This window comes from Sardina pilchardus, chromosome 2, assembly GCF_963854185.1.
Source record: "Sardina pilchardus chromosome 2, fSarPil1.1, whole genome shotgun sequence".
Taxonomy (NCBI): Eukaryota; Metazoa; Chordata; class Actinopteri; order Clupeiformes; family Clupeidae; genus Sardina; species Sardina pilchardus.
This window is the reverse complement of record NC_084995.1, coordinates 31,473,117-31,484,434: the sequence shown is the minus strand read 5'-3', so window position 1 is coordinate 31,484,434 and position 11,318 is coordinate 31,473,117. Positions and strand designations below refer to the sequence as shown.

The window sequence follows — 11,318 nt, the reverse complement described above, 5'->3', positions numbered from 1 at the left end:
AAACAAACAGCCCATGTTAGTCCATCATTATTAATTATTAATTCCCCCTGAGAGCACATCAAAGTGACAGAGACAGAGATAGCGAATAAGATTGTCGATTTGAATGTAAGCCTTGATGAATAAACTAAAGATCTGCTGTCTGATTTGAGTATGTGATTAATACATTGTGTCGTTATTGTTGCTGGTTTATTTTCTAACTCATATTCAGAGAAACTGACCAAATTGCTTATGTAACAGGAGAGAGAGACATGAAATGCACCATCAGCTTTCAGAAATGCTGATTAAACATATTACCGACTTAATAAAGTAATAATTGACCAACATTTTCACTACTGCAGATTAAGAACACTTGATGCTGAGCACCATGCAGGGGACTAATAAATAAACCAGTCACATGTTTGATTCCATTTAATTCCTTAAAAACAAAAATAATGAGGAACTTTGTGACTGGGTAGTTTAAATAAAACCAAGAATGATACTCTTCTCCAAATCCTGATCTATATATACACAGGCGAGGAGGTGCCAACCATGTTAAGCTATACAGTATCCTCCACAAAATCCTCTCTGTTTCAATGATCAATTCACTAAAGTGCACATAAGGTGGTACTTCCCCAAGGTGTGCCTCATGTTAACAGCACAGTAATAAAACATATTGAAATGCATAATTTGGAATATCAGTTATCACAAACAACCTCAAACGTAAGTCCTTTCTGTTAATCAGTTAATCACTCTGAAGGTTATATTAACTAATGAGATGCCATACATGAATTGAGACATGTGACACCTTCCTCCATATTTTGTTGCACCATGACCTGCAGTCCAGTCCTGTATTGTAGATAAACTAAGTGTACAGCAATACATTTTCAAGGGAAAGGTAATTCAGCCACCTACACTATACATTCTTGAAAAGCCTACACCCTCTGTAAGTGAGTTAACAAAAGTTGAATGTCCTATCTTCCTCTAGTCCTACATTGTATATGAACCAAGTATACTGATACATTTCTTTCTGTTGCTTTAAGGAGAAGGTAATTCAACCACCTAATATATATTTTCTAAAAGCTACACTCTCTAGATGTGAGTTAACATGGTAGCCTTCTCTGGACATCCATGCCTATTTAAGTGATTAATTGTGCTATAGGCTGGGTGAAGATCCTTCAAACTGCTTGGGATATGTGCAAACACGGCAATTCTGTGCGAGACCCCTAAAACCTTCGCCAGTTCATTAGGCCCTTATAGTAAGTGAGTATGTGAAGTTTGATGAAGATCCATCCAACAGCTCTGGAGATATTTGATATTAACATGATGTGCTAACACATTATTTGGACTAATATTGATGTCATTGTGGTTTACTAAGAGTATTTCCTTTACCATTTTTCAGGCTTTTTTTTTTTTCGCTTAGACTATATCATGACATATTTGTAAGCAATATAATTTCAACACCACTGTAGGTGGTGCAATTCTTATGAACCTGAAAAACTCAAATTGACTGCGGCATATTCAGTAGTTGTTCTGGTCTAGAGATGGTTGAACAGAAAAAAGGCAGGTTTACAGGAGCTGGAGAGGTTGGGAATCGGTCTGGAGGATAGATGTGTGGCCGAATCAGACCAAGTGTACATATCAGCCAAGCGAGTGGGTTCTGTAAAGCTCACACAAAATTAGAGCAGTTATTTTCATCTTGTGATCAGAGTGTTCTTCTAGTTTAACAGACTGACAACTCGACAAGAATAACATATTTGTCAGACTTGGCACAAAAAAACTAGGCTATTCTTCCAATAAAATATGTGACTGAAAATTAGAGAAGTTTAAATATGGGGGTCATTCGATATCATATCAGACAGAATCCAGAAAAAAAGGTTGCCGCAGATTGTCTCTGATTTTGCTCAAAGATTGTCTACTACATGATGTCACATCAGGTCACAAATCAAGTGGAAACGACCCTCAATGTCACTCTTTTTGCACATTTTCCCAAATCTTCCTAATCCAAATTTCTTCCCAGATAGTGTGTTTTCAGGCTGTAAAACTGAAGTGATATCAAGGGCTGAACACATATTATACAGGCCTTGGTTTTGGGACCCATTCATGATATTGACAAGATTTTACAAGCTGGAGGGCAAAGGGAAGTTTTACACCCTGGGGTGTGTACGGCCTTGATAACTTATCTTTGTCGCCCTCCTCTGTGTCTACCACGAACATGCCAAGTAGCCTGATTTGACACTTTCATGTGAGCAGCAGATAAGGCCATCTTTAAAAAAAAAAAAAAAAATTGTAACTACCGTAATTTCCCGACTATTAGCCGCGGCTTATACATTGATTTTGCTAAATTTCTTCCGCTGTGAGGTTAATACAGGGGGGTAGTTAATATGGTGTTAATATGGTTTTGTTTCTTTTAACTTGCATAAAACACAATATACTGTAGTTATCCCTCTTATCTGCTTAGAAATGCACCAGGTTTTATTTTGTCTCACCATACTTGGTCGTGTGACTACTCGTGTAACTGTATTTTAAAAGGGAAAAAGGGAAAACATGGAAGTGTTTGGTTGCTTCTAACTTCATCTCTGTTTGGATCCTAATGAATGCATTGGGCTAGCTAAGTGCTATCACCGTAGCGCCGCGCAACAGAGCCAGTGAGTGCACGCATTGAAACGTGAGAGGTAAGTATCAACTCGTCTTAGTTAAGGGAATAACATAGTTTAATATGAAAAAACGGTGAAGCGTTGCTTAAAGAATGGCCTAAATCAGATAAAACAATTCAGGTGTGTTTTCCTAAAGTTACAGTCATTCACAATGAAGAAAGAAGAGAAAACAACATACTGCGTATACAGTATTGTGGTACTTGGATTCCTATATTAGTGTCTCAATTACACAGCTCATTACAGTCTCTGCAAAACTATCCCATGAAGCATTGTCAGTGTTTTGTATTCATGAACTGAACTATTGCTTTCTTTGAGGTAGGTCACCCTTAAAAACACAGTAACATATCCGTACCCTTTTAGTAGTGTTAAAATGTTTTGAGTGGTCAAGAGCAAATCATAATTTTTGTTTACAGTAGTTTGTACACTGATGTAGGAGTGTCTTCACAAATGAAGACTTCTAGTGAAAAAAAAGGTAGCAATAAACAACCGTTCATCAAAATGACAAAGCAACGGTGCCACCAGCACCAATGTCTTTAGTATAGTGACAGGTACATCTGCATGCCTGTCTGAGAGGAAATGCAGTCCATACAGTCCCTGAAAGGTCATGACGTTAATACTGGCTACTTTTTAACTGTAAAATCACAAGATATCATAAATTAAAACATGACAATAGCAGCAAAACATTTTAGGCCTAGTCCAGTGTTCAGTGTTAGTAAACTCATGATGCCTTAATTCCTACATTTTGAGGTCTTGAGAGACTGCATTTTTTTAAAAAATGCATTGTGCAGCTGAACAGACAGTCCTTAAGCTTACTACCATGAGTGTGGGTGTAGTGCAGGACCCACAGAACACACGGTAACTCTCAGTCACATTCAGAAGCACCAGAAACCTGCCCATCCAGCATCTGAAGAGCTGCTCAGAAGCCTGTGGCGGCTGTTATTGAGGTGAGAGTCTGGGTGGCGATGGAGCGCAGTGCAAAGGTGGGTGTGGCCAGCGAGGCCAGCAGGAAGAGCTGATGCTGGGGCGTCTGGAGCCCATAGCACTTGCACTCCTCCGTCACCAGGTAGCATTGCAGGGGCACGTGGCAGAAGCCCTGGGAGAAGTCCTCCAGTAGGGGCTCAACTGCTGCTGCTGCTGCTGGCGCTGCGGCCGCCTCTCCAGAGGTGAAGTAGCGCGTGACGGCAAAGGTGTAGAAGAGCCGCAGCAGCTCCCAGCGCCGCGTAACAGAGGGCACAGGGGGGGCGTCCTGAGGGGTCACGGCAGGGGGGCGCCCAGGGATGGACAGAGACTGGCTGCTCTCGCGGTTGATAAGCAACAGGGCCAGGATGTCTGGATGCAGGGGGACGGACGGGGCAGGGCTGCGCAGGGTTTGCTCCAGGCAGCCATGGAGCGTCTCCAGCAGGGGAGACCAGAAGCGGCCCACGAGCTCTGTCTCCGCGTGGTGAAGCGACGGGGCCGGGCCGCACAGAGTGCACACGTCCACCCCCTGCAGAAGCTGGAAGCGAAGGAGCCGGTGAGCCACCGTAGGGCTGCCCACTGGGAGGAACACAGGGTAGTCACACGACGCAGTGCCCGACAGGCAGCATACCAGCAGCGATAAGAGCACTACCTCCTGAGAGACGAGACGCCACCACTTCTCAGTGGCCACGGCGACACGACCACGGATCAACAGGCAGCCAAATTCACTGTCTGAGGCTTGAGTGAAAGCATCAAGGGCATCCTGAAGCAGACTGGTGTTTGGGGGCAGGAGACAGTCAGCACAGTGAGTCAGGTCACCCATGACACTTTCATCTCCTCGGTCCAGCAGTCGGTCAATGAGGCGATAACAAGAACGTAAGTCCCTTTTCAGGCGCTCCACATTGCGAACATTGGACAGTTCCTCCTGGCCTAGGATCAACACCATGCAGTTCCAAGTGTTCTCCAGTAGGCGGCACAACTGGAGCTCTGTGAAGGTACCGTCTCCGCCACTGCAGACCGCAATGAGCATCACGCTGTCTCGAAAAACTCTCCAAACTACTCGGTCGCCACGGTCTGTCTCACAGCACGAAAGTAAAGCACCCTGCCCAGCACCAAACATGTGGACCCCGTTCAGTGATCCAATTACGGAGAAGGGTAGCTGTTTAGATGAGCCGCGGGAGAAGAGCGGCACCCCACTGGAAGCTGTCAGGCATAACAGCTGAACTCCCTCCGCCTGCAACATGGTAACGTTACTAACTTACAGTTGGCCTATATGGTTCTCTTTCATGAGGTGAAAGTCGTCCAGTTACTGATAAGCAGCTTGCCTCCAACCAACTGGAACTGTGGAGACTGAAAAGAGAAGGTAATGTCGTTAAACATGTTATGGGGCGAAGTTTAATTAAATGGTTACGTTTACTGAACCTTCCTTCCATTGACTTAACGAAATTGTTTCACTAGCTGCTACCTACAGGACTGCATGTCACGACCTAACCCAAGCTATAGAGAGCCGAAGTCCCGCCCCTTCCGATTGCCTCCATGGGACCTATCTTTGGATTTTTTTTCAATGGCAGTCAATGGAGAAATATAAATTATTTTCTGGTCCCGATTGTCTTGTGCCTTGAATTACCCATATGATGTTTGTCAATTTTAATGACAATTTTTCATGTAAAGACATTTGAAAAGTATGTCGTAACTAGTGAATTACAACATTGTGAAAGATCGTGTTTCCAACGACTACAAACACATCAGTCGCGTTAGTGACGTTAGACCAATTCACAGCCACGGGCGCCAGCAACAGGTCTTATTTGAGCTTTCCCCTTGCCGATGAAAATATCATGAGTCAGAGGATTAAACACATCAGATAAGTTGTATTTCATTCATAGACTGTACAAACACTAAGTGACTTAGCTGGCAGCAAGATGTAACCGTTAACTAGCATAATAGCTAGCTAACTAGCCAGCCTCTCGTTTGCTAGTTGGTGGCTCAGTTGGTGACGTGCATCGTTTGAGACGAGATGTAGTCCACTGAACGGATTCGCACAAAACTTAGATAACTTTTAAAGTCTAATGAAAAACAGAACTTTATTAATGTGAAAAATTATCTTTTAAATTCCCACACATCATATGTGAAATGCACGGTCCAACTCGAACGGGACCAAAAAATAATTGTTATCTCTCCATTGACTCCCATGCATAAAAAATCGTAAAATAGGTCCCATAGACCGGAAGTAGAAGGGCGTGACTTCGGCTCTCTATATGTTTCTGAATCTGCTAGGAGAAGTTAATGTATTCTGACTTGTTACCAGGTAATTAATGTTTTCCCTGCCAACCTTTACCTTATCACAACCATAATTCAGCTAACCTAACTTTAACTCGACTGGCTAATAACAGTTAGTTAGCCTGCATGTGTGTGTGAGGAACATACCACAAACGTAAAATTATGACTAGCTGCTACCGCCTTGCAGCTAATATCACATTTTAGATATAACGTTAACATCGTATAAATCAATCCACGACAGATAAAGTCATGGATTAACTCACCTGACATAGTAGCATAGATTACTCAGGTTAACTTGTTTGAAAAGTGAGTTAGGTTCTTCCACCAACGTATCCACAGCAACAAGTCACATGATTTTGCCTGATTCTGGCTTTTATCGGTGTCAAGATAAAAGTACCAGAGTGAAACGTGCCCAATGTCGCACAACCCAGCGATTAGAGCACATTCTACCTGTGGTACTAGTAAACGCATCATGTTTTATTACAAGCGTTCATTTACATTAGTCTACATTTACATGCACGTTCATAGTAGAATCATATACAGAGATTAGACATGCTGTTTTCAGTAGGACTTTGATTTTGATGTTCTTGAAGACAATCCTCTCGGAAGTAAATATGTCTGAAATTTGACTGTATGGATAATACATTTTAAGACATGGTATTTTCAATATGTGCTAATGCATTTATATTCACATAACGCACTGATATGGGTTATGTAGTCTGCTGTTGGTCTATAAATTTAGAAGAACAATATCAACTATTTTTGCCAGCTGTCAGATCAACAAGACCCAGATTCAAAACGACGGGGGCTCAGCAGCTGAAACCGAACAACTAACCGCCTGAAAGAAAGATAACGTTCCGCTGTCATAGCCAGCTTAAATCTTTTTTTTCCCCCATCATACTTAGATATCTTCCACTAGAAACTTACTGGTAACGTTTTAGATTTTTTCAAAATGCAATGTTTTGAGAATGGCTGAGGAATTGGTGCTCTGAATTAAGTTGCCAACTATCTTGCAGTATTATGGCTAACGTTAATGTTAACTGTATTAGCTTTTACGTTTGGTCCATTTGTAATCAGTCGACACTTCCCTATAAACATTGATTGATTTATTTGTTTAATGCAAAGGGTGGACATTCGTGTTCATTGTGATATATGGCGTTGTGGTGGTATTTAGTGTAGCCTACTAGATATCTGCCAAATACGCCGTGGATTCTTGCACTGTTGGTACGACGAGACATGAACTTGACCCAACTTAACCTTTAAAAATGGACGACGGTCGTCGATCAATCAACCAACCAAAAACAGGCCGACGAAGAGACCTACATTAGCCAGGCTATAGTTTTAGCAGTGTTCATGGCAGTGTCAGGTGCATGTAAAAATCATTGACTATAATTAGGTAAAACTAATTCCTGCATACCAGCCACCAAATACTGTTTCATTTCAACACAAATGCAAGCACAAGTGCAACTGCATGCTGATTAAATATTGTGAATATGATTAATTGTACTGCATGTATCACTCAAGATGTGAATATGTTTGATGCAATATGAGTCAGTTCAACGCTTACCTTAAATGGTCTGTTTTAGATACTGGAAATGAAGTGTTCAGAAGAGAGGTTTTAAAGAAACAATGCTCCTCATGGATGAGCCTTCAGACCAAAAGCAGTCCAGCGTGAAGATGCCTGCTGACATGCTTGCTTCAGACAGCAAGGAGTCTGGTGAGTATCACCCTGCCTTCTCATGAGTGAACATCTTTACACTGATCCTATTAGCTGACTTATAAAAAGACATTCTCATTTAGCATTGCCATTAAACAAGCTTCTTCTTCCACAGCTGATGTGGAGAGCAAGACCAATGGATCTGTAGAAACCAAAAAGTAAGTTACACTATATGAAGTTACGGTAGATACGTTCATACATTTTAAGATAATACAATTTGTGTTAGTTGCACCTTTGCCAGGGTAATCCATCTGATTCATTTAACATATCATAAGATGCTGATTGATTAAAAAGCATTATGATTTAATCAGAAAACACTGTGTCACTCGTTTTGAAGGAGTGCACAACTGGCAAGCGGACTGCAAAAATATCCATCAAAGCTGTTGTCCATGAACAGAATGGAAATGTTCCTCAGTAAATATTTGTCACATCTCCATAGCAATGAACAGTTTAATGTCTCGTGCAGCACAGTGGAAAATGGACAGTTCCCTGACCCCTCAGAGTGGGCTGTGACTGATGTTGTTGACTACTTCAAAGCAGCCGGATTTCAGGAACAGGCCGATGCCTTCAAGGATCAGGTAGAATAGTTTTTTTTTTTCCATTTTTTGATGAGCTGCTGTACATTTTGTAAGTCTGTACCAATTAGATCTGAACTCCACTGTGTCCATTTTAGTGCAAGTATTCTGACATTCTGACATGGACATAAACGTCTTGTGTATTAATAAACTGGCATCAACTGCTTGAGACCCTAACATTAATTCCATAAATTCTAAAGAGACGATCTCATTTTCAGTAGCTCACAGGCTGTGTATAAGTGATGTAGCTTGCTTGCAATGATGTCTTCAAGGAAATTGATGGCAAGTCCCTGCTCCTGATGACGCGCAATGACGTGCTGACCGGCCTGTCCATCAAACTGGGGCCTGCACTGAAGATCTATGAGTACCACGTCAAGCCGCTGCAGACCCAGCACCTGAAGACCAATGCTGCATAGCTGTGCTTGCTTTCAGTCAGTAATCGCAGAGGAGTTAAGACTAGATGTGCCAGTCTACATTCAGAATGTGCTGCAGTGGTGTGCTTCAAGGTTGGTGCTGTTGGTCTGTATGGTCATGCAATATTACTGTGTGATGTTTTTTTTTAAACTTCATGTGTCCATACACTAAATGAATGGAAATGGTGCTAGGTCTGAATCATAGCATTCAGTCCTTCCTTTGTCTTAAAGGGATATTCCGCCATTTTTGGAAATACGCTCATTTTCCACCTCCCCTCGAGCAAAACAATCGATATTTACCTTGTTCCCGTTCATCCAGCCATTCTGTGAGTCTGGCGATACAACTTTTAGCTTCAGCCTAGCATATTTCACTGAATCGGATTAGACCATTAGCTTCTCGCCTGCTAGCTTCATGTTTAAAAGTGACTACGATTTCTGATCATTTTCCCATTTAAAACGTGTCTCCTCTCAAGTTAGAAAGTGCAATAAGACCAACTGAAAATGAAACCTGGCGTTTTTCTAGGCTGATTTGACATGGAACTACACTCTCATCTGGCGTAATAATCAAGGCAACTTGCAAACGTACCATAGGCGCAGTGATATCGTACGCAGCATCTGAAAATAGTCCCCATAGACATCAAGCAGTAGTAGTGCCAGTAGCTGCAAGTTGCCTTGATTATTACGCCAGATGAGAATGTAGTTCCATGTCAAATAAGCCTAGAAAAACGGCAGGGTTCATTTTCAGTTGGTCTTATTGCACTTTCTAACTTGAGAGGACACACGTTTTAAATGGGAAAATTACCAGAAATATTAGTCACTTTTAAACATGAAGCTAGCAGGCGAGAAGCTAATGGTCTAATCCGATTCAATGATCTATGCTAGGCTGAAGCTAAAAGTTGTATCGCCAGACTCACAGAATGGCTGGATGAACGGGAACAAGGTAAATATCGATTGTTTTGCTCGAGGGAAGGTGGAAAATTAGCGTATTTCCACAAATGGCGGAATATCCCTTTAAGCATCAGAAGACACACTGGACAGTGGTTTAGCATTTTGATTATGGGTGCCTCTCATGTAAAGTTTATACATCCTCCCTCGCTCCTCGGGCCTCGATCCTCACTGATCTACATAAAGAAAGATAGACGAAGGGATAGACTATCGTTGTTGCCGCCCCATCATTCTTTATGTAGATCAGTGAGGATCGAGGGAAACGTATAAACTTTACATGAGAGGCACCTTCTGTGTTTGCTTTGGTCCTGCAGGGTATAGGATGCAGTAATCTCCTGATATGGAGTTACCTCTTTGCTAATTTGCTTTTACTTGAATCTTTTAGCTTTGTGTGTAGCTCTTAAACATTGTCACCAAATTGTCAAACTGAAGTAGAGAAAAGATCCACTGATATGGTAAAAATCCTGTGACGGGCTCTCCCACATCCACCATTTGTAGGAGTGTCTCCTTTTTGTTTTAAAAAAGGATTATCATTCAAGTCTATGAAACGTGAGGTAAAAAAAATGCTGCGCAAATAACTTAAAAAGCACAAATGATGTTAAATGTTCTCTCAACGTTATCGTCTTATTTAATTAATGTGCTGTTTTTAAAAGAGCTAATTTATGTGCATGACCGTCGCTAAGGAAGTTATTCCTCATTCCAGAGTTACCTGTTCAGTTCAAATCCCCATCTCAAATCTACAATTTTTGTTTTTGCTTACAGTTATTTCCCATGTATTAGCCACACTGCATATAAACCGCAGGAAAATATTTTATGGTGGAAAAATGTGAATGGACCGCACCTGGGTAATAACCACACCAAAGTATGCCCAATAGGCCAATACATTAGCATCAGATCATGCTTTAATCAGAAAGAAAAATTAATAGGAAAGAAAATGCATTCCCGACCCCCTACATAACTGTTGAAAGTTTGCAGAATCAATGTATAACCTTTGTTAATAGACGGGAAAGTACAGTAAGCCTACTAGCAGGGCTTGGTATGGTGGTAACATCAAGGATAATTGCTCTAAACAAAGAATTATTTTTAAAAATTGAATGAATGGAAGTCTACCAGGACCCTGCATTTTAGGTGAACGCACTATGTGTTGATATGTATCCATATTAATTATGTTAATATTCAGTTACTAAATTCCATGCATCAACAGATTGTTAAATGGGATTTCATACATTTGCAAATAATTTATGATGAACAAATAGCATATTTAAGACAGTCCCTGGCAGTCAGTCATATTCTCATTCTGGTAAGGAAGTATGCATCAACCACAAAACAGGTATTTTTTGTCTTTTAAGGACTTTGCAAGAATGACTTTCATGTAACATAAAGCATTCATTGTGAAAAACAGTGCCAATACTTCTACTCGACAAAATAGAGCAGTTCAAACAAACTTAAAGAAATTAATAAATAGAAAGAATTGGTTACACAGTAAGGCAATATCCAAAGTAGAGAATGTGGGTAGGACCCTTATTATGTCCGTGTCAGGTTTCTTCCTCATTAAAGTGTTTACATGTTTGACAATCTGCTCAGGACATCTGTGATGACTTTGATCAATGTAAGGATACTAATGTAGGACACTTGTGGAGTAACACCTGAATATGTTGGAGCTTAATTATGATAGCCAATTGGGGGGACATGCGCTCATCCTAACTTTTTAAATATTGTGTTTAGGCTGTGAGTTATGAAATTACATTAAATTGTCATATTACTATACATTTTGTTTTACAAATAAATAAAAGCATGATGA

At 41.0% G+C, this 11,318-nt stretch overlaps 2 protein-coding genes across 5 annotated transcripts; one reads left to right on the top strand and one right to left on the bottom strand.

Moving 5' to 3' along the window:
- Window positions 1–2,678: 2,678 nt before the first annotated feature.
- On the bottom strand, window positions 2,679–6,213 carry fuz (fuzzy planar cell polarity protein). The gene is made up of 2 exons (XM_062526953.1): window positions 6,131–6,213; window positions 2,679–4,940 (listed from the first exon to the last, which is right to left on the bottom strand). Exon 2 carries the CDS (start codon window positions 4,831–4,833, stop codon window positions 3,550–3,552), a length of 1,284 nt encoding a protein of 427 aa, XP_062382937.1. The 5' UTR covers window positions 4,834–4,940; window positions 6,131–6,213; the 3' UTR covers window positions 2,679–3,549.
- LOC134070572 (sterile alpha motif domain-containing protein 13-like) lies at window positions 4,747–8,763 on the top strand. 4 transcript variants are annotated; one of them, XM_062526979.1, is made up of 5 exons: window positions 4,747–4,953; window positions 7,454–7,584; window positions 7,700–7,742; window positions 8,051–8,162; window positions 8,432–8,763. In XM_062526979.1, exons 2-5 carry the CDS (start codon window positions 7,497–7,499, stop codon window positions 8,573–8,575), a joined length of 387 nt encoding a protein of 128 aa, XP_062382963.1. In that variant the 5' UTR covers window positions 4,747–4,953; window positions 7,454–7,496; the 3' UTR covers window positions 8,576–8,763. The 4 variants fall into 4 exon arrangements, with proteins under 4 accessions (XP_062382963.1, XP_062382956.1, XP_062382948.1 ...); XM_062526972.1 differs by lacking the exon at window positions 4,747–4,953 and adding an exon at window positions 6,464–6,524; XM_062526964.1 differs by lacking the exon at window positions 4,747–4,953 and adding an exon at window positions 6,535–6,796.
- The last annotated feature ends 2,555 nt before the right edge of the window (window positions 8,764–11,318 follow it).

Excerpts from the sequence above, each read along its gene's own strand:
- fuz (XM_062526953.1), bottom strand. The coding sequence starts at position 4,833 with ATGTTGCAGGCGGAGGGAGTTCAGCTGTTATGCCTGACAGCTTCCAGT.
- LOC134070572 (XM_062526979.1), top strand. The coding sequence starts at position 7,497 with ATGCTCCTCATGGATGAGCCTTCAGACCAAAAGCAGTCCAGCGTGAAG. Across the intron at positions 7,585-7,699 it reads TTCAGACAGCAAGGAGTCTG|CTGATGTGGAGAGCAAGACC; the intron begins GTGAGTATCACC and ends CTTCTTCCACAG. Across the intron at positions 8,163-8,431 it reads CCGATGCCTTCAAGGATCAG|GAAATTGATGGCAAGTCCCT; the intron begins GTAGAATAGTTT and ends GATGTCTTCAAG.